At 36.3% G+C, this 24,228-nt stretch overlaps 2 protein-coding genes across 3 annotated transcripts in view; one reads left to right on the top strand and one right to left on the bottom strand.

Annotated features, from left to right (window-relative positions):
- Nucleotides 1-24,228, bottom strand: part of LOC145684629 (uncharacterized) — a 252,013-nt gene that overhangs the window by 45,997 nt on the left and 181,788 nt on the right. The gene's annotated exons all lie outside the window — the stretch shown is intronic.
- LOC145684628 (uncharacterized) lies at nt 4,240-23,484 on the top strand. Its single transcript, XM_081757017.1, has 5 exons — nt 4,240-4,260; nt 13,407-13,633; nt 18,936-19,112; nt 20,322-20,418; nt 23,311-23,484. The coding sequence occupies exons 2-4, from the start codon at nt 13,415-13,417 to the stop codon at nt 20,364-20,366; spliced, it is 441 nt and encodes a 146-aa protein (XP_081613143.1). The 5' UTR covers nt 4,240-4,260; nt 13,407-13,414; the 3' UTR covers nt 20,367-20,418; nt 23,311-23,484.

The raw sequence follows: 24,228 nt of genomic DNA, 5'->3' as shown, positions 1-24,228 counted from the left end.
AAGTTTGCTACATGATTTGGCAAGCAACTACAACACGTAGCGTGATCATAACTCGCAATAATTTGTGTTGTCACAATTTCATAGAGAACAGCTCTTGAAACCTGAGGAAACTTATCAAATAACGACGAAATCGTAAAGCGTCTGTTCTCTTTCACGTTTTAGTCAACTTTCTGCACCAAGCCTTCAGTGATGATAGAAGGTCACTTAAAGCTCTACCATTCTATCGCTTGTAATGTTTTCTTCATATACTTCACTAATCTGGCAACGAATATCAACCGCTTTCTCGCCTGAAACACTAAGAAAACGAATCACAACACGTATTTCACAGTCGGTGGGATTCTCAATTGGCGGAGGCATTTTAACTACTTACAAACCTACGTAAATACTGTCGAATGTTTCCGTAATAGCGTCTGTAGATTGCCAACAGATGTACGTACGTATCGCGCATGCGCCGGATGCCGACCGCAGCGATGCAGCGGTCAGGTTTTGAAATAGTACTTACTTAAAAAACACACCTTGTATATCAGCTCGTTCAACGAAATGGATTTATAACGTTTGACCCTCTACATTCTGGCTGCAATTGATGATAAACCTTTAAGAGGCTTAATCACTGCCAAATTAAAATACCATTAATTTTACAGTAATTATGTGATATCTTCAAATAGATAAAATATAATCGAAATGTGGAACAATAGCGCGCTAAACGCTTTTGTATGAGGTACTGTTATCACGAGTCACCTAATAGCTATTCGTTTCCAGCCATTTAAAACGCGAAAATAAATGCTGATTTTCTAAATGGCTGGAAATCGAAAGAAGATAAATGAGTCGCGATAGCGGTATCTCATGTAAAATAATATCGTCTAACGAGCTCTTGTTCCACTTTTCGATTATATTTTATCCATTTGAAGATACAGTGAAACCTCCCTTAACGGACACCTCTCAATAACGGACACTTCTATAATACGGGCAGAGTTTTTCGTCCCGGCAAATTTATATGTTCTCTTATGGAACAAAACCCTCCCTTTAACGGACACTCTGAGATACGGACGCGGACAGTCCTTTTTTCCCCCAAACTTTCAATAACCTCTTCATAACGGACAGCAATTATTCTCGGTTCCGTAATATATTACAGTAGACAGAAAAGTATTTTCCCCTAAGTGTATCTATCATGAGTCTAGACCTGGTGAACCATCAAACAGAACAGCTTCAAGCTGAACTTGAAATTCTTCTTTGTTTATGCCCGCAATAAACTGCTTTCTGATGGAAATCCTAGAAAACCTTCAATAAGTAATAACACTCATGCAGGTCAGTCGTAAGGCCAAGAATTCTACGCGAAAGATCTTCCCTTCCCTAACAAATTTAGCCGTTTTTCATCTGGGCCTTGTATCTTTCCCGACAATTTCTTAAATAACAAAATAATGTTTGTTTTACAATAACATTTTCAACTAGCAATGTTTCCTCTCTTACTTTTCTGGAAAAGTAAGTTTTCTTTTACTTATGACACTGGAACAAGTCTGGGTTTGGAGTTTTCCCGGCTTTCTTTTCACTTCCACTAAGAGGATATTCCTTGTGATTGGGACTGGGTCAATAAACATATGCACTTCCAATAACTTGCCTTTTCATCCAAAGAACGAATATATTAACACATTCCATAGTAATAATATTATTTAACAGAAATGAATTTCTCCTTCATCCCTCCCAGTAATTTAAATGCGTACTAAATAGAATATTTTCATATTTAATTTTAAGTATCTACGCTCATACAAAATGCAGTTACTGTATATTACTGCATACAATTACAATTGTGAGATTACATTTCTGTAACCTCTCTGTAACGGACACCTCTCAATAGCGGACAAAAATCCATGTCCCATTAGTGTCCGTTATTCAGAGGTTTCACTGTATTACATAATTACTGTAAAATTAGCGGTATTTTATTTTCGCCGTGATGGGGCCTCTTAAGCAGTTTTTGAGATGTTTTGTCTCTCGCGGATGGAAATATAGGGGAAATAGAAAAGGAGTTTTGGTAAATCAAAATCCTCCACCTAAACATTATTTATCCCAAATCCTGTTTGAAAACAAAATACAATAATCTTACTAACATCTCTTCCCCTACAGAGGGCGTAACCATCTTCAGTAAATTGCTAGCATGAGCTAGCGGAAAAAAACCGAACTCCTTAAAAATAGTTCTACAACTAGAGAACTACAGTTTAATTATAATTCTATCGCTCTCGAAGCCCTATCATAAACGAAACACCAGCGGATTTCTTTTTGTTGGAAATATGAACTGCAGAAGTGACACGAAAAATGTTCACTTTATATGGAGTATGCCCTTAATATGCACATACAGTATATTCATTGCTAAAATCCCAAGAAGCTGAACGACAATAGTCAATAAAGGCACGTGTATTACACTCACACGACATTCAATTGATTCCAATGCCAGAAATAGCTTATCAACAAGTTTGTAACTTTTGCAATACCACTTAATATTGATTCTTTCTCCATTGTCAAGACCAATATCGAACATTTGTTACGTATTTTGTAACAGATGGAGATGACAAATATTGGTTGTTGGCTCAATTCTTTTCTGTCGCCCTCATATGGTACGAAAACTATATTATGATGTATGTAACTTAAACGAGTCATGCGCTTATGAGGAAATAAAGGAAAGATAAATGAGGACAAGTGTGTATTACAAAATATAATATTTGGTCTAGGAATTAATTCGTGCGGTTGGTACGCACACATTGAAGCTGTAGTACAAACACAAAATACATAAATACCTTAAGAAAAATATTGTCCATCGCTAGCCACCACTTTCGCCCATCTGTCAGGCAATGTACGGATTCCGTGGCGAAAGAAGTCCTCATCCTTGGAAGCGATCCAGTCAGAGACCCATGTTTCGATATCTTCTGAAGAAGTAAACCGCTGTCCAATCAAATCGTTGTTCATGCAATCGAACAAGTAGTAGTCCGAAGGAGCAACGTCTGGTGAATACGGGGGTTGGGGTAAAACTTCCCATCCGACATTTTCTAAATAGTTTTTGACCGGTTTTGCGACATGTGGGCGAGCGTTATCATGTTGAACAATAAGTTTATCATGTCTGTTCTCCCATTCTGGTCGTGTTCTGGCCAGAGCTTGCTTCAAATGCATTAATTGTCGTCGATAACGTTCTCCATTCATAGTTTCACCCGGTTGCAGCAGCTCATAGTACACCACACCTTTCATATCCCACCATATGCACAGCATAACCTTTGCACAGTGAATATCTCGTTTTGGTTGTGATGGACCTGGTTCACCTGGTTTCACCCAGGCCTTTTTTCGTTTAGGGTTCTCGTAATGGATCCACTTCTCATCACCCGTAATAATTCGATGCAGAAACCCCTTTCTGCTCTGTCGTTGAAGCAGCAATTCGCAAATGGTTTTTCGTCTTTCAACGTCTCTGTCTTTCAATTCATGTGGAACCCAATGTGACATCTTTTGAATCATTCCCATGGCTTTCAAGCGTTTGGAGACTGTTGTTTGATCAACGCCTAATGCTGCTGCAAGTTGTTCCTGCGTTTGACACGAATCCTGCTCGAGCAATGCTGTCAATTCTTCGTCTTGAAATTTTTTTGGCTGTCCAGCTCGCTCTTGGTCTGCCAAGCCGAAATCACCACTTCTAAACCGTGCTAACCACTTCTGACACGTTCGCTCAGCTAGAGCATGGTCACCATACACTTCCACCAAAATACGATGACTTTCAGTCGCACTTTTCTGCATGTTAAAGTAATGCAGCAGGACACCCGGCAAAAACACTTTATCAGGCACAAATTGCGCCATGTTTACTTAACTACAAACTGGTGTTGTTGACGCTTTAATCCACTGCCCTATACTACGAACGATACGCGATGACAGGGGTTTGCAACACATGTGTGGATACATCCCAGATAGCATGTAAGCTTAAATCAAGGGTCGCTTTCCCTTGATTTTGGCTTAGCAATGTACAGTTGATGCGACAAGCGACAATCAACGTTTATTTTAGCTTGTTTTTAACTTGAAAAGAAGCTTGAATGTGACAAGCGACAATCAACGTTTATTTTAGCTTGTTTTTAACTTGAAGAGAAGCTTGAATTTATCAACTTTCTACTAAGCCTATTTCAAGCTTGATTCAAAACGCTTGACGTTTGTCGATTGTTTAGAAAATGGAGCCATCTGTAGGATTGGTGAGTAGTCTTAGATATTTGGTGCTTGATTTCTTCCAAAAGGTAAACAAAGGTAAGCTCTGTGTATAAAATGTAATAGTAAGCCCTAATTTAGTTTTAGTTACAAAATAAAAAGGTGATTTTTGTTTTAAACTGGCGCGCTGAGCGCTTTTAGGATAATTTTATACACTAGTGTTACTTCATTACTTTCGAAATATGGATGGAATTTTATGCTTATACTTTTTTTTTTTGTAAGTATGTGTTCATCCGTATAATGTATACAATTTTTAGTCATTGGATTCTTTAATGTCAGTGATGGCTCTTGACAATTAACATCAGCATGGGCGCCCGAAGGGGAGGGCAGGGTAGGACCCGGGCCCCCTTCTGGCTTACAAAAATGTATACGTAATATAGCAAATATAGCATCCATGGAGATGGGCTCCTCCCTAGAAAAAAAAATTTCGGGCGCCCCTGAACATCAGTACAAAAATTAGAGGGTTAACTTCAGCAGACGGCTTTACCATATTAAAAATTAGAGGTGGAATACTTGATAACATGTTAAGGCATTACTTTAACAGACGGCTCTACCATATTTATATCGATTTTGTGGTCATTTTTCACTAGATTTGAGATAATACTGTTACGTATAGATAATTTTGGAACTTGGGGGCCAAAATCAGGTAAAATCACCGTGTTTACAGGAGAAATGAGTTGGTGTTACGTAACTGTAATTACTAACATAACTAACCAAACCTAACCTAAATCATCAAAAACACAGAAAATATAGGAAGAAAGTACGAATTCAGGTAAAATCACCATGTAAAAATTATTGCGGATATTTTATGTATTTTTTCACTTTCCTCGTTTATGTGCATATCCTCCGTCACTGACATGCCTGCTCTCTACGGACGCAGCCCCTCGCTCCGCTCGGGACCCCCTGCTGCGCTCCTGCCCTGACTCGGTTAATGACATTCGTGCTTTTTTTGGGCCACCTAGCACAAGTTGGTTCGTGATTTATGCAATAGCTCCTCATTTAGTAGATATTCTAAAAAAAGAAACCGGAAAATGCAATGTGTGAACATTTGGTAGAACCGTCTGCTCGAGTAATGCCCAAGTATCTTAACCCAGCCTAAGCTAAACTAACTTAGCCTACGTAAACAAAAAAAAATTACAGAATATGTAGTAAGAAAGTACAAGATTTAAGCAAAATATTGCCCCTCCCCAGTTCCAAAAATATGCCGTTACATAACACTTTACGTACCATAGCTGAGCGAGCGAAGGGGAATAGAAGCCCCGCACGGCTCGTTTTTTCCTACTTTTTAAGTTACACACGTTTGGCATTGCAACCATTGCAGACGGTCATTTTCCAAAGCTTCATATGTACTTATTGCCATCTCATTCCTTGCTTGCATTCATCTGCTTACCGCCTTGTCAATTAGATCCAGCAAAACATACTTAATTTCCCATTTCGTAGGATTCTATATAACAGATACGATTTATTAAGTCTAAACACATTAAAATAAGTTATTTAATTAGGTAGAGCCATCTGCTAAAGTTAACCCCATATTAATAGTGAAGGTAGTTAAATGATAATGTAAGTGTTTTAAACTCAATAAATTATATGTGCAAATTAGTATACATGGGAAAGTAAGTATATTATGGTGGGGCTATTTGCCAGGGCGGAAGGCGGTTGAATACAAGCAAGGAACGAAATGCCAGTATTTGTATGTTAAGTTTTGGAAAATGACCGTCTACAATTGCTGCAATGCCAATCGTGTGTAACTTAAAAGATAAGGAAAAAATGAGTCCTACGGGGCTTCTAATTCCCTCCACTCGCTCAGCTGTGGTTCGTAAAGCAATTGTAAAGTAGTGAAATCTAGTGAAAAAATCAACAAAATCGATATAAATTTGGAGAGCCGTCTGCTAAAGTAATGAAAATTACGTTTTATCTCTACAATCGAGAAGAAAACTGCTTTGAATTAATACATTGCCTAAGCTTGCTTGTTTTAGCTTTCACCGATACACTACAAATTTTAACTGATGTGGCTTCCCCAAGAATCGGTACGGATTATATTTAAATACAGCAAGCCTGGACATTTCACTCATTTTAGAATGCATCATGCCTATTTTCGTTCCTTATGTTCTTCCATATTTATTCGGAGGTTGGTGGCAAAATTGAAATAGTTCAAATGAAGAATATAAATACTTATGTCCGACTTTATTTGGTAACAATTACTTATTCTAAGGTATACTTCATCAATCTTAGATTAAATGATATCACTCATTTCATCGCTTCACAATAAGTGCAAGGAAAGGTTCGATCAGGTATGGACTTTTGGGTTTAGGGTAAAAGAACGATGAATTTCGAAAAATTACTTATTAGATATTAACAATAACTCAAAATGGATTATTACGCGAAAATAAGTTGGCATATTAGTTTGAAGTTTGTAAGGTAAGAAGTCGAGGGTGTAAGTTTGAGGAAAACTAGGTTTTTCGTTGCTTACATTTTAATCTTTTTATCCTCTAAAAACAGTAACTTCTGTCTCTTGATTGAGTTTAGTGGTTTTGTTTACTTTTTTTTTCTACCAGCTGAAGTCTGAATCTAAAATCTCAGAAAAATATTTGCAATCTGAACGGATGTAATAAAGAAATAATGCTATTTTTCAGGATTGGCAAAAACCGTGTTTTTTTTAAAAAAAAACTTTTTTTCACTTAAACCGGAATTTTTGCTTCAAACCAGGTTTCTTTTATTTAAATAGGTTTACCTTAGATTAAAATAGAGTAACAGTTGCGCCCCCTTTTTTTAAGAGTAAAGGTAATTTGAGGCTAATGATTCGATTGAACAAGGTCGCAACCTCGAGAAATGACCTCAACCCGCTCAAACTAGAGGTCGTAGGTCAACTAGTTCTGCAAACGATTTACCAGTACATCATAAATTATTCAGCAGTCTACTCCTTCAGCATTGGTTAAGCTTGAATTTTCCTTGTCGGAGGCATGATCGTCCACAAGTTGAGTGGGGGTGGAATTCGTGAAAAGTACTTTTTTAACTTGTCTCTTTAATTGTGATTTTATTTTATCAAGTTTGGAGTTCCCGCCGAACTGCCTCTAGTGTCTGTCACACTAGCGGACGGTCACAAAACTTTTCCACAGAAGCTGATCAAGTGTCTAAATTTATAACATTGGAAAGTAGATCGACGAAACAGAGATTTCTGTTAGGTTTGACTGGTTTGTTAATAATAATAATAATAATAATAATAAAGGTTTTATTTAGAAAGATAGTATGAATGGTTCAAAACTATTAGTCACTTCTGGTATTGATTAGCAAATTAAATTAAGCCTATATTTCTGACTTTGACTAAATTAGATCTTCTGTACTATGTAGTCTTTTAAAATTGTCCATTGATTTAATGTGTATAACTATAGAGTGATTCCACTTTGCAATTCTTTCCCTTTTGGTTCTTAAGTGGCTCCTAAAATATTCACAAGTATGCAAGATCACTGCAACGTATTTCTATCAGTTGACCTCCGTGGATGATGAGTCTGTGGATTTATCATCTTTGTTATCAAGGGATTCTGGTTTCGAGTTCAAATGAAGAACAATATCTCTCGAGTGCAAACTGAGTAGTGGTTCGGATCTCACTTTAAGCTGTAGGTCCCGTTCTTCATAACCCCGCTGTTATGTCCTTAACCATAGAAAGACGAAGGTTGGTCAAATTTACCCGCACTTTCTTTTTCTCTTTGTCAACGTTTGAAATTTTTTGTATTTTCTTCTGTAATCTAAACTTAAATTTAGTTTTATTAGAAAGCACATTATTGTGGTAGTTTTTTTTTTTTTTTTTTTTTAATAGCGCAGGTGACTAAATACATCTTTTTTTGCAACTTAGAAGTGTTAAGAGAAGTACAGTTTTACTTTAAAAGGATCATTGTAAACTTATCTATTCTTTGAATGGATGACTAAATTAACATAATCTACTTTTATACATTGAGCAAACTTAATACTCTCAGGTTTAGTATAGTAACTTGTCTACACAGGCTAATGTATTTAAAGCTACTTCATGTCTGCTAACCAAATGCGGTAGTAGTCTGTACTGGGACTTATATTTGTAATATTTCCTATTAAAATAAAATTTCACAAGTCTTAAAATAATTTTACAACTCACATTTATTAGTAGCAGCCATTAAATAACTTTAAAATACATTAGTAGGGTTAAAATTGGAATTTACAACCGCGAGCAAAATTGCCCCCCTTAGTCTTTCACAGGGACGGCGCCAGGAACGCTTGATGGGGTGGGCGGAAAGAGGCGGACCTAGTTGCTGGGTGGGCGGACAACGAAAATGAGAACTGGGCAATGTAGACATATTTTGACAATAATTAAATTTCAATTTTTATACTCTTTAGTTAGCTAAGGCTCAGACCGAAATAGGGGAGAAACAAGGATGTGGAAAACAGCTGTGTTGGCCTTATAGAAGGTGCCATTCCAGCATTCACCTGGTAAGACTGAAGAAATGCAGGACTTAGGATGGGCTGCGGGAGTTCGTGGCAATATGCTCGACCTACCGAATTCCGCGTGGCACACACACTACCTCTACTTTCAGCTTTTTAAACAATAATAACGGTGTGTTCTGTGTAGTCGAAGAAGTTCAAGACTGCTTTACCTCCTCTCCCTCCATGAATGCATAGAAATAAAAGAAGGTTCAAACAACGCACACTCTCAGATAATACTCTACTTTTCGTTAATAATATAAAATACACAATAAGTAGGTAAAGTAAAACAAGGATAAAATAGGCTGCTGCAAACATTTTTATCTTTGAAGTATTTATTACAAGAAAGCAAGAGACAAAAAAATATAAATGAGTAACTTCAGAAGCAATGCTTTTTAAACAATAATAACGGTGTTCAGAAGTCTTCGCTCTCTCCAACATCTAGTTCATTTTCACTTTCCTCGAAATCGAACACTTCAAATTGCGAATCCTGGTTGTCACATGTATTTGTATTTTTTGTCTTTTTCCCCATTGAAGAAGGATTATCACTAACATCAACGGATTGAAAATCGCGCTTCTTTGAACACGAGAAAGACACCGAGCCTGAGAAGAAATCGCTAAATTTTTTCGACATATTAGCTGAACAAGCACCGACCGCCAAGACTTCTGAACGCAACAGAGATCAACTCAACAATGCTATAATAAGGGTTTTTACAAATCTGTTTAATGCCACACGGGTAAGACATGTGGTACATTGCTGTAAACAATTGCAAGTTGGAAACCTCTTATAAGAAGCTATCGCGCCAACACAAAGCAAGGGCGCCGATTTCTCTGTAAATGTGGAGGGGGGGGGGCATTCAGATGCAGAAGGCATGCATGAGGATTTTAAGACAAATTGAATTCAAATTATGCCAAATATTGTATATTCATAAATAAAATGCGGGGGCGCACATGGGCCCGGGCCCCCTTGGGCCCCCAGGATCGGCGCCCTTGACACAAAGCCCTACTCTCCTCCCTCTCTCAAAATGAGACAATAGATAATACTGGCCAGCTCTGATCATTATTTAGTTGGCTTTTTAAAAAGCACTTTTTTTTTTCAGTGCAGCACATACAAACACTGGTGTTTCAATAGCACGATTGTGCGTGTGTGTTAAACTTCAATTCATTAATCACGACTTTTGGCATCATTATATTACTACAAGTATCTGTCTTAAAATCATTGTCCATTGCAGAGTTAAACAGAGTCATAGAACCTATTACATTACAATCGAAAGTAATACCTATTGCTTGTGAAGTACAGGATGTCACCTTCAGTGCCGGATTTGCGTATAAGCTAAACAAGCTATAGCTCTCTTGGGGGCCCCAAAAATTTTAAAGAAAAAGTGGCTGTAATGTCATTTCCAAATAATAAGAAAAAGCAAATAAGATAAAACGCACATACAACAACGGTGTTCTGTACTGTTATGTATTAAGCTCTCATGAAGCAAGTAATAGGGCCCTGTTTTCCAACCCGCCTGCAATGGGATTTCTGTTGCCCAGCCCCGCTTATAATGGAACCCTCGTTTCCCAGCTCCGCTTGTAATGGGGATTTTGTTTCAGAGCCCCATTTGTAATCGGGACCATGTTTTCCAGCCATTACACTTAGCTACTTTAATAAGACTTCACAGCATAAGTGATACAGTATCTTGTATGCGGATAGAACTCTAGTGCTACCCTTTCTTGTACTATTTGGAATTCGACAAGAAATTGAGTCTGGTAACAGTGGATGCTTAAGAAGGCATGAAACGACAAGCTCGTGAAATAATAGTAAAATATAAAGGAATTACAGCCCTAAGCGGCAATAATCTTTACATCGCGAAATTATAGCTATTTTATTTCGCTGTACGTAAGTATGAAAAGTAGTTTGCAGAAGTATTTTCATAACTTTCAGAACTTGGCACTGATTTTCATAGTGATCTATAGAGTTGAGTTCATGTTGAGTTTAACGTTCCTTTCAGCAGCGAGGCTACATGAGACGGGACCTACTGATTAACGTGGAATCCGAACCACATGAGCTCCCACCGGGAATCGAACCCGGGTCTCCCACGCCAAAGGTGCGTACGCTAACCGCTTAGCCACGGATGAGCTCTAAAGGCAGGGGCAGATTCAAGGGGCGATCGCCCCCCAGAATTGAATGTTTTTATTTTAAAAATAAAACCTATTGACTTCGAACGACTGCCCCCCTAAACATTCAGAATGGATCCGCCCCTGACTAAAGGAAAGAATAGGAGCACGAATCGTAGTGATTTCATCCATTCGTTCTAGGCATATGAGTCGTTCGTTTGTATATATTAACAGTATTTTATGTATTGTTACGTTCAGAACTGCCCGAATTTACCTTGTGTAAGTTAGTATGCAACAGGCTGAATCCAATAGGTTATCGGCACTAGTTACTACCAGTGGCGTATTTACGATTTTGTTTCGGGAGGGGCTTTGCTAACTTTCGGGGGGGGGGCTTTGCCTGGAAATGTGAACATTCTGCAAGATATTTCATTTACTTTACTATACTAAGTGGTTTCGGGGGGCTTAAGACCGGAAGCCACCCCCTTAAATACGCCACTGGTTACTACATAGCAAGGCAAGGTACCAACATCTTTTCACGTCGCAGTAAAAAGATGCTACCTACATTTATAGGTCTTATAATAATTTTAGTGCAACAGTTAGGTTTTTTAACGATGTTTTTATGATTTTCAGCCAGAGACGTATCTAGCCAGGGGCCGGAGAGGTCTACGATCCCAGTTTTTTGAGTGAAAAATAATTGAAGCCATTACTTACATATTTTTGAAAGTTTAAAGTAAACTCACGATATATCTATTATAATCTGGGTTTTAGTTGCCCCTTCTCCAGTTTTAACCTTCTAAGTTCGCCTCTGGTTCCAGCGAATTTGTGTCGTATTACACCTTGTGTAATCTTCGAGGGTTGCATTCCATTTTGAGTTACTCCAGTAACCTGACCTGGAAAAAGCTCACACGATTAGTTGAGCTTCAGGCAGTAATTACCAACCCTGGATGATATTTAGACTGTATTTACTTACACGGATCCCTGGAAACGTTTCAAACTTTACCCAACTGAATAGAAACAACTTGAAATGAGAAATGTCGCGGTCTCCACATATTGTAGAAGCATGGCGTGCAGCGTTGATCATAGTTGGTGCAAAAAGATCGGCAAGGGACTTTATTGGTACCAAATTAAACTACCGCTAATTTTACAAATTTTACAGTTTTTCTGTAATGTATTCAAAACAGTAAGTTAACGAAATATACACGAAAACGTATTTACTTAATAGATATGTATTAGGTCCATAAATTACCATATAGCATATATTCAAACAGAAAAGGCGAAATTTTGTCGCTGTAAAAGAATGCTAGAAATAAATTGGCCCCATTATCTTCAATAGCTTAGGGCCCCATCAAACCTAAATCCGGCACTGGTCACCTTCATTATTCTACTTCTGTTGCAGGGGTGTCATTTCAGACTTCGCTTGAGGGGGCAAGAACACCAACAACATAAGACTTTCACAGTTTGCACTAGTATATTAGTAGACAATCGATAAAGTATATGTATTCCTCAAAATCTTGCGGGGGGGGGCAATTGCCCCCTCCTGTCCCCCCTTAATGACACCCCTGTTCTGTTGGGGTGGGCGGATGGGTGGGCGAGGCCATCCATCGGGTGGGCGGTTGCCCACCCCCGCCCACCCTTAGCGCCGTCCCTGGTCTTTCACGTGACCAATTATAGTTTAGTCTTCCTAGGGTTAATGTTAAGATACACGGATGACTAATGATAGTGAATGATTATGAAGGAATTAGTGGCATGAGAACGGGAAAACCCTCACGAATATGATATTGTCCATCATAAACTCATGAGGCCGGAGATTGAACCAAAGATCCGTCGCACCAAAAGGCTACGTTCTACCTCTGAGCAATCAACCCTTTCCTTCCGCAGTGCTAATGAATGACGTCATACTCTAATGACCTGGTCATAATTCTCCAACGTAGTGGTCTTCTACACACGTGTTCCTAATTGTTCCCCACTCCCCCCCCAAGATTTCTAATTAAATGAACAGCGAAATCATATTAAAATAAAATCTTTGAGTTTTGTCCCACGGTTATGCGGGGCAGCCTAAAGGAGACGGTGATGATGAGAATGAATTAAATGATGGAGTGAAGAAAGTGGAGGGGAACGATAGAACCCTGAGAAAACCCACGCACACGGTGTTTGTCCACCACAAACGTACACTCATGTCCAAAATTATTGTCGCATATCTATAAATATGTTATTTTACGAATAAAATTTGATAACGAATTCGCCCTGTATTTCTTATAATGTTGGTATGTGCATTATCGGCAAAGACATGTATATGGCAAATTTCATGTCAAAAGAGCAGTAAATAAGAATAATAAAACGAAAATAAAACTTTCTTGTCCATTTGTTTTACTCATTCTAATTTACGTGCTTATAATTCTTTCCCTACAAAATTTTCTACAAATATACATTTCTCGATTATACACATAGTATCGGTATTAAAAGTATCCTGTAAAATCATTATCAAATTATATTCTTACAAGAAGACAGTTATAGATATGCGACAATCATTTTGGTCATGAATGTACATTTTATTGTTTCAATGATTTGTGAAATAGTATATTTTCTAGTTATATTAACACCTTCAAAACAATATTTCCTAAAATTTATTGCAGATATCAGAATGGTATTTGGCCAAATGCAATCTACTTTAGCTGACCTTAGTGAAAGAGTATCTTCCGTCGAGAAGAAAGTCGACACACTTCTAAGTAATGATGTGAGTGTGAAAGCAGAGTCCATAAACGAAGAATCCGAACTTCTTGGCCTTCTGCCTCTGCGAACGTTGGATGATTTTCAAACATTTGAGAGAAAGCTTGAAGTTCCTAACTTCGGAAAGAAATATGTAAGTGTCCTATCAAAACTGTACAAGTTATGAAGCAGGTTTCAAATCTTTGTTATATCTTTTAATTTACGTCTTTTTCGAACATCTCTTTTTTTGACTAAATGTTAGCATCAACTCCATTTTGGCCAATTTAGCCATTATCATGTGTATTAGCTATGGACTATAATTTTGGCAGTAGCGGGTAGTAGTCTGTACAAGCACCGGTTGCAATGTTGCAATATCAAAGGTATGTAGGTACGCGCAAGTGTCCCCCTCCCCCCAAAAATATTCAGGAAATATGAAGAGGAAAGTTTTTTAAGCTCTATTTATATATTATTGATTAATTTGTTTCTCTAATATTGATTTAATATATAAGCTATTTCCTTTTTTTCAAACAACCACTATCAATGTACGTTTATACACTATTTATATACAAAACCTCTACACTCATGTTATTGAACACGAGATAAATCGAATATATAGTAGGTGCTGTAAGCCATGAATGATGGCGTTAATCCGAAAAGCAGAAAAAAAGCAAGAAAATTGCATGCACGCAGTTAAACAAAATTATTTAATTATATAATCTATGCATTATTTTAGAATGGAAGGTCTTTCTTCGATCTTTTGGGCTTCAAATTTTCTATGACTTTATTGAAATCTGAAATGCTACTCGCCAAGTTTCTCTGAATAGAAAGCATCGCTACCGCAAATATTTTCCGCTTTATTTTCTTTATGGTCCAGAAACACCTTTCTCCTCCGACAATATGCATTTTGTTAGCATTTCTTTGTATAAATATACGGTACAAAAAGTCCACTTTCAGAAACCACGTATTTTTGTCTGTAAAGAAGCATGAAATCTAAGATGTTTTCCTTCGAAAATGAAAAAAAAAATATTTTAACATTCCAGCAAATTAGGCTAAAGAAGACAGATGAGTATTGGAAGTGAATGATTTGATATTAATTTATGCTCTCCGCCGGAAATCGAACACAGAATCATGTGCACGAAAGACACAGAGCTAGGAATTAGACCAGTAGTAAGACATTTTCTTCTTCGAGACTCGATCGATGTCCCCCCCCCAGAATAGGTTTTTTAAAAAATAAATCTTATCCCAAGAATTTTCACTTTTGTATTATAAATGTTAAATAAAATCTATTGACTTCGAACGACCGCCCCCCAAACTTTCAGCTTGGATTCGTCCCTGCTACCACCAAACTTATATTTGTTCTTTGCGAGTTTGTTTTGTGAATAACTTCTTTTTTCCAAGCGTCTGTATCTCCCTCACCCTATGAATTGAGTCAAGCGCTGCTAAGCGGAGGAATTTGTAACTATTACAGAAGCTGACCAGTTGCGGAAGAAAGGCAACCACAAGAAAGCTATACGGGAAGATAGGAGCGATGCAAGAATAAATCCACTTCCCCATGTTAACAGATAGGAGCTTGCTGCCATATGCTCGATATTACTGCTTCCAGTGGCAACGTTCGCTGCCACCGGAAATGTAAATCTCTTTCTTTCTTTCCGTTTTTTAATTTACTTTTTTCAGAAATGCATCAATACTGTTTTTGCGCTCAAGAGCAGAGGTTTATTTTTTTACTGATACACTACATTAATACTTAAAAATAGTTTTAGTATTAAAAAATATCCGGTTGCACAACCATGCAACATATAGGGGAAACTGTTGTACCTTGAGCATAGTGTACCTTGGAACATTCGCATGTTTCTGAGTTGCTATACTATCTTGTGGTGATTGAATGAACTATATGATGCTTTGACATTGTCAGACAGTCCCAATATGGCTTTCGTTGTGCTCAGAAGCATATGTGATTTATGAAAGTGAAAAAAAATTTTTGTGGGATAAAACGAACTATTTAGAAATTGAAATATTGTATTTTAGTGCCATTACTGTTTGTTGTTTGTTTAATCTGTAATAATGTATTAGTTCAGGGAGATTAGGTGAGCATTTTTGTGACTTGTTTTTCTACGCTGAAGGTAGCGTTAACATTATTGCGGCATTTTAGTAATTGTCTACAGCCTCTTGTACCATGAAACAGAAACACATCTTGTACCTTGGAACATGTTCCAAGGTACATGAACTCATTGTCAAGTGTATTTTTTGAACATTCTTTTATTATCGTTGCAGGAATCGAAATGCCAAGAGGCAAGATAGGAAAGAAAAGGCTTGCCATTAACCCAAATTCAATCAAGAACACAATTAAAGCAGTCATTTCCGAGCCTGAGAAGCGTATTTCCATTCGTGAAGTTAGCAAAGTTTACCAAGTGTCTTTAGCTATTTTATCCCGACATCTGAAATATTTTAGACAGTCAGAGGAAGAAACATTTGAGCATAGTGTGAAATGTGAGGACGGAGGGGAGAGATTAACTATATACATAACAAATGTGGCCAATGGCCACATCGATAACCATGAAACTCACTTATCTCTCGAGGCTGTTGAGATGACTGCTGAAGCTAAGGTTGTCATGCTGACTTCCCATTCCCATACTTCAGGGCTACAACCACTGGATGTGGCTGTTTACGGTCCTTTAAAATGTTTTTTATAACTAAGCTGTGGAAGAATGTTTACATAATAATCCAGGGAAACATTTTGATATTTATGCTGTGGCCGAAGTGTTGGGAATTATTTATCCGCGCGTGCCTTCAGCATATCAAATATCACCAGTGGTTTTCGTTGTTCAGTGATTTATCCTATAGATACAATCATTTTCTTGGAGTTAGACTTTTTACCAGCTTCACTAACAGACCATCGGCCGGATTGTCATCTAAATGATATATGTGAAAAGGTCAACATTCTGTTGCATGAACGAAGCGAAACAATTGTGCAACTCGTGCAAGTTTTGCCTTCTACATCAGTTTTTAAAAGAGGAAGCACATTCAAACCAGAAAGCACAAACTCCGTAAAGTACAAAATGTCGAAGAAAGACTCTCACAGGTAGAAGTAGAGTAGTAAGAAACACACTTGCAAAGCAAGAATTGAAAGATAAGAAAGAGCACAGAGCCACACAGAAAGGAAATAAGAAGCAAGAACAGCAAAGAAAAGGAAAAAAAAACAAATCCAATAGAAAAATTAGTTTCGAAACATCTGATGAAGAATCTGAGAACATAAGCCTGTATGAAAATTATGATAGTGATGTTATGCTTGCAGAACTGATGAGCACAGAAGTTGAATTAGACGAAAGCATTGAAGCCATAATGTCAATCCGGATGACTATGTGTTGGTGCAGTTTAAGAAAAAACGAAGCATTGAATTTTATACAGGAAAGATTTGTTCAGTTGAATCTAATTACAACGAATTTAAAATCAAGTTATTTAATCATATTTCAGGTACTGCAAATAAATTTTATGAAGAGTTTGCAGGACAGTCTGAAGTGAATGCATCTGATATTATAGTGGTACTGCTACCACCCGTTCGGCCAATAGGCTCCAGTAGAATGTCTGAACAATTGTGGTTTCAAGTGGATTTGGTTCGTATAATTGAGCAACATTGAGGTACATAAGTAATAGATCACGCAGGCCGAGACCGTTTCCACGAATAAGTCAATATTTCCTAATTTAGCAATTCCATATGTTATCTTCTGATAGGCCTGTCTACTTTACGTGCAAAGAATTAGAAAATAGTATGCTCAACATATGATCAATTTTGTAACTGTTTTAGAACCTTTATTCTTTATTTTTTTTTCTTCTTAAGGATTTTAAGAATAGACTAACAAATAGAATATTGTTATAGTGTCTTTTTCATACTTTAGTTATTGCTAAGCTTACGAATTTTTCAATAAATAAATAAATAAATAAGGTTAACCTTCCGATTAATATTAGGTTCAATATGAAGGTAAAAGCCTGATTAGAGTAAGTATTAAAATTTCCATTCTTTTCTTTCATACGCTTCTGTATATCAAAAACAACAAATCTGGATATGCAAAATAAATCTTAGAATAATTATTTGTGACTTTATCTCTGTGAATTACCATATTAGAAATATATGTTTCAAGGTACATGAGGCTGTGTTCCAAGGTACATGAGCATTTGTACCATGGAACACTTTCTTGGGAATTTTTGAAAGCTTAAAAACATAACGAAGAACGAAAATAAAAACTTAAATAATGACACAATTTCATTCAGAAAACATCCAAGTTTAAATGCGCTGCAATAGAATTGCAGAAATAACTGTTGGTAAGATTATATCTTGGAAACCGCAAAAAGTGTTCCATGGTACAACAGTTTCCCCTAGTACCAGCCGCCGCTGAATTTTGGTCAACTTGCCATTCATACTTGCTAATATAGTCATTTAGGCGGCAATTAAATCTTTTGCAGTCAATTTTTTTAGAACATATGAAAAACCTAAAAAAAGTAGTTTATCTTGGTATTTTTCTAATTCTTCTGTTTACAACAGCACTTACATTGTCACAGTAGATTAGATATCTTTTATCAGTCTCACCTATCCGTCACGGTAAATTGGGATTCCTGAATCTGGTTTCTCCATAGTCAGTTGTTTGATTAGTTTCTAGTGTATTTTTAGTTTGGGTTGGGTTTTTCTTGTTAAGATGCGTGCACGTGTATGTATATATTTTTGTGATAGATCAATAGTGTTATCAAGACATACCCAGCATTTGAAGTTGAAAATAATTAAAGAGATTTTATTACTTCTAGTCAATGAAGGAACAAATTATATTGTGAAACTGTTTGATTTGAGGATATCAAAAGATAATATTAGAACATCTATGTAAACTAGTAGACAAAAAGTACCAAAATTTTACTTTCTTTGTTCCTAAATTCTGTTACCTATAATTTAAGGTAAGTTGAACCATTATTATCTATTTTTTGTGCGTCATTTAGCTATTTTCTGACACTACTTGTTGGCAGCACTGATTAACCCACTGTTTCTTGTTACTTTTGGAAGTGTATGTAATTTGCATATACATACACACACACACACACACATATATATATATATATATATATATATATATATATATATATATATATATATGGTATTTTTTCTAATTCAAACGGACAATGGTCCTTTTAAATAACCGCAATTCCGATATAAAGCTGAAAGTTACCAAATAAATCCCAGGCAAACAGTTTTTGTTAGTCACGTAGCCCATTTGATACGGCCTTCCATGAAACTCAGAACTCCACGCCCTTTTTTTTCACACTTCACATTACGGTATTTAAAAATTAATCTAGTTTCATTCATGCTTCGTTTTTTTTCCACTGGTAGAAAAACATAACAATACGGACTCTTATATATATTGTTTTTCTTTTCGATTTCAGCATGCATTAGATCTAAATAATTTTCTTCTTTTCAGGTAAAAGTATTACTGTCAATTGGTGGTAAGGATTTAAAAGGTTTCGCTCACAATGCAATAAGAAGAACTTTGTGCGACAAGCTCGCAATGGAATTCTCCTACTCTGGCAGGAAACCAAGGATCATGAAGCAAAAAAGCACACCTTTGGGTCCACCCAAATGTGCAAAAAGATCCACAGTAAGTTGATTTGAAAAGTTGTACTGAAATATTTAACTTCATTTATTTATTTATGCTAGTAACCATACAAAATTCCAGTTTGCTAATTACTAAGTCTTACTTCTCTCGTACTGGACGTGTGTTCTCATATTAGTATGTCCCGAGCAATCAGAAGTAATTCTTCATGAATAAAGTATGCTTTGAGTATTTTAGGATGCTTTTACTGTCAAGTAGTATAATATGTAAATGTGTTCACCCTTACTGGGTGAATATAAAATCTGTGTAGAATATATAGGAAATTCAATAACTAATCCAACACTCTATGTTGTAAACAAAGCTTTACTGGCAAAGTACAATTTAAACAAATCTTTGCTTGAAAAAGCATTCAAAAACAATTTGTAAGGTGTACGGAAAACCTAAAACCAAATAAAATTCCAATGTAGGAATGATTCCAGGGCTAAATAAAGTCAATAGTGTCAACGAATTTAAATTGAAGTACAGTGTAGGAATCACTATGTGAAGTATAATTTTGCACCAGACTTTTCGTGTATACCTGTAAATTTGATACTGTCTACCACACGAATATAACTTTATTGGGTTGGCAGCACTGGTAGCCTGGTAGTATTACATAGTATTCCAAACTGTGTCCCCTGTCGATATTTTAAAGGTGCAAAATTTCAGAGCTCTTTGTCTAACACTAGAACGCAGATAAAACACTAGAAGAATATAGCTTTCGAAGTTACCACAATTTCAGTATAAAAAGAGAAAAGTTGCAGGCTTTCAAGACGGCGAATAGTCAAACTTTCGTCTTTTTGTCGTCTTCGTCTTTCAAATTTTCGTGACAACGAAGTTAGCCAAAACCTAATGGTTTTTTGTAGTGTTATTTAAGGTGACTTGAAACGTTGATTCAAAACCATATCACCACTAACGGAAGAAAGTCTTGTTACACTTGTATAGAAAAATGTAACTTTTCCATTATATAATATACCAAAAGTGTGGTGAAAGATAACTTTCTATAGTACCCTTACATAAAAATCACAAAATAGGGGCCTAGCTTAGGTGACTTGAAAAATAATATAGGAATTAGTTTCAGCTCTAGGTATCCACGTTTACAAACCATACCATAATTCCGTAAAGCTATTTAAGAGGGAAATTTATTTCAAATGACTTTTTTTAAAAAAAAGAATAAAAATCGCTAGTATTTGCTTGAAATTCTATCTTTCTTTTCAGCTGCTGTTCGTAAGATGTACACCGACGCAACAGAAGAAACGGTGAAGGAAGTATTGGGTCTTTTGCTGCAGCAGGCGAAGCCTAGACTACTGCGTAGGTAAATATAGTTTTACCTATTTTCCTTACAATCACGAGAGAGATCGGAAAGTTCTTACCATCACTAAATAAGCTAGGGATCTGCAACTTAGTGAAATGAGATAAAATGTTTACCTTGTATGTCCTTATTATTTTATTATCCCTTATAATTTAGCAACTTGCCTGTTACTTTCCTCGGAGGGTGGAAATTTTAACTAAAATCGAGATTCATTACTGTTTACATTTTTATTTTCTTGTCTTCTGGAAGAAAGTACCTCTGTTAGTTTAATTTTATTTTTTGATTACTCCTATCTGCTGATGAATTTTTTTTAAGACTAACGTTTATTCCTTGATTAATTTTGGTGTTGACTACTTCTTTTCTATACTGAAGGAAATTTCATTTTTTTGAAAACTGCGATGTCACAGTAATGGAGAGAGAGACACTTACTGTTATAGTTGCCTTCTAAAAACATTTCCCACCTGCTGCATGAAAAACAGAAAGCAACTAACCTCTTTTTGTCTTGACTAATTTTATTGTTATTTTACATCTTTTCTATCTACTGAACGAACTCATCTCTTGAGAGAAAAACTACAATACCACCCTCTTTCTTGATTGATTAGAGTTAATTACTTCTTTTCTATACTAAATGAAACCATCTTACATTCTGGAAAACTCTGCAATGCCATTGTAATAGAGAAATATGCAATTGCAGAATCTTTCAGACGATAAGATTATTTCGTTTAGTATAGAAACAAGCAATAAAGCACTATAATTAATTAAGATACAGAATGGTATTGTAGTTTCTTTTCCTTCTCAGAAGATAAGGTTTCATTCAGGAGATAGAAAAGAAGTAAAATAACATTAAAACTAATCAAGAATTTTTTTTCCTAGAAGATAAAGACTTCAGCAGTTAGAAAATTTTGTTAAAAGACAAAATAATAGTAAATGCACATTTCTCTCTTACAAAGACATTCCCGAGTTTCCCGGAAGATAAGACTTCATTCAGTATGAAAAAGAAGTAGTCAACACCAAAATTGAACAAGAAACAAAGGTTAATGTTTTATCCACAAGATAAAGACTTCATTCAGCAGTGGCAGTAATAAAACTAAATTTAAAAAAAAAAGTAAGAGTAGTTTTTTCCCCAAAGACAAAAAGATTTCAATAGGATGGAGCACGCCAAAGTATGCGTATGCGTAAACACTCAACAACAAATTACCAGGAAAATAAATAGGGAGACATAGGTCTTAAAATGCATTCAGAATTTGACTGGATTGAAGTAAATGAAGTGATTTGCCTGCTTTGTGCCATGTACACTGAGAAATGTTTCTGCTTTCAAAGATGGGATATAAAGAACTAGGTCGATAAGTTGCAGGAGTATTTATTACTTCTCTATAATGAATTGTGAAACGACGCTAATGATTCCGACACGACGTTCCATGAATATGGGTCAAATAAACTTAGTGTTACAGTTACGGTAATGAGTCATCCCTTCTTCATTTGATATGTATGATGAAGGCAATATGCATGTCTTCCTATCAGTGATTCTTGTGTTTTGAAAGAATGAAACGTTGCAAAGATGTATTCCTCCGCTGTAAGGCTCAGGATTGAAATCCGTTTGTTTTACTGTCACAAATAAATCCAGAGAATTGTTGCTCAACACCTCCTTACGTTTTAGTCACCAGTAACTTTTTTTTTATATTTTTAAAGAGAAATATTTCATTGAACCTCTAAGGTATGTTCCAAACTCGTTGCAAAATGGTACGAAGTTGTCCGTGTACACGGTACCTATTTTAGTAAATTCTTACGCTTTTCCTGTAAATTGCGAACTACACTTTCCCATGCGTTCTGTTGTACATTACGCAGGATAACGCCTTGTAGGTCATCATCTATCATTTGTGTTGCTCCGTGAAGAATACAAGGTATATAGGTTCACACGCTTATGGCCTATCTTTCCTGTGAATCGTGAGATCAGATTGCATTTCATACAAGGCATGGAGAGAAAATTAAAGAAATAAGTAAATATTTGTTCTTCCATCCCTCAGTGATTTCTTATATCAGTGGTCACTTCGTTTGTTTTTCGTAACGCCGTACTTATACAACAGTACCGAGTGAGTCAATATGACATTTTCTGGATTTATCTCAATTGATGCTCTCACAGAACAATGCACGTTTTCAGCTAGGAAAAAACTTCTACTGAAAATTTACTGGCACTAGAACATTGAAATAGGTAAAGTGAATAAATACCATGCAGTGGTACCAGTGATGAAACGGGTCACATACTTCGTGACTCGTGATCACGAAGTATCAGATCCCTGACCCTGTTTGACCCAGACATATCCGTGCGATCCCGAGACGACTAAATATCAGACTATGGGAGAGTATGTTGTAATTGTAACAAACGCGATTCTTTCCTTTCAAGTGTTTCTTATGAGTGATCGTCAAAATTTAATCGAATAAGGCTGTAAAACGTAAAATGTAGAATATAAGGGACTCCGCTGAACCGAAATAGTGTTTGCGTAATGTTTGTGTATAGTAGTGTTTAAAATTACTTTATTAATTTTCAGTATGAGAAGATGAATTATATTTTATTTGACAGTCAAGACACTTTGAATAAGAAGTGTCACACTGCAAATCTAACATCTGAATAGGTGAGCTCGATTAGGGAATATTAATTCACTATAAAAATTCTAACGTAATGCTATAGAGATCATATTTGGAGTGCTTCCAAGCCATATATCACCAGATCTGAGAAACGAGTGCCAGACTCTGTTGCTTTGTGTGGCACTTACTTCAAAGAATAATAATGTATTTTAATGAAAGCGTATTTATAAGGTAAACAATATGAATGTTTTCTTTTAACTGTGCAATCAATTACATGTTTTTCAGTACGTATTTATGATCGTTATTTTGCAGAGAACGAAGAAATTCAAAACCTGTAGTGGAAGGTGACACCGTTGAAGTTGAGGAACCCAATTAAGGAAATAAGTTAGAAATAATACAAAAAATGTAAATAAGTTCAATAAATAACATTGTAATACAAGCTGATTGTTTTCATGAAACCTTATATCAGTTATTGCGTAGAATGTAGGGATAATTTATTTCAATTATGTAGCAGCAGGATGCGAAATAATAACAGTTATGATCGGGGAGAGAGAGGAGTAGATAAATAAGTAAAAAAAAAATGCACTGGAAAGTTTTGAAATGAAGATTTCATATATTGAACATCCAAAATTATTGAACTATGTAAGGTTAGGGATAATGCTTAACCACTAGGTTGTCCACTAACTGCACAGATTTACTGTAAATAGTTTGTATACTTCTGACAGTGTCAGTGTCACCATATCTCGCCAGTAAATTATTGAGGATGAATTTTCTTCCAAAATTTTGAAGTGTGGAAATGGCCATCCTCAGTATTTCGCACCCTGTGTAGCAGTGGTTCTAGGATTTAATTTATATTTCTTTCCTGAAATCTGATAATTTAAAAGTTTGCTTAGCCCTTGACGTTTGTCTAGTGGTGTACGTCTTTGCTGCGCCTGGGGTCGTGGTTGATTCTCAGTGGAAGACCTTACAAACACTGAACGCATTACTGCGGATTCTACAGGTCAGTGTCTCATATAAAGCTTTGTGCTGAAACGGGACGCTCAACTTCAACATCAAACTGTGGTTAATGGTAAACTAATTGGATGCTGATCTGCCAGGTCGCATAGTATATTCACCAAGGAACTCAGGAAAAGTGTTGCTTTCTATATTGAGATAAGATACTAATTTCAATAGACTGGAGTATGGGGTATATATTCAACACCAATGTTGTGTGAGACATGGATTTATAAT

The sequence above is a fragment of the Thermobia domestica genome, chromosome 5, assembly GCF_964235325.1.
Source record: "Thermobia domestica chromosome 5, izTheDome1.hap1.1, whole genome shotgun sequence".
Taxonomy (NCBI): Eukaryota; Metazoa; Arthropoda; class Insecta; order Zygentoma; family Lepismatidae; genus Thermobia; species Thermobia domestica.
Note: the sequence above shows the minus strand (reverse complement) of the source record. Positions and strands in the feature narration are given on the sequence as shown.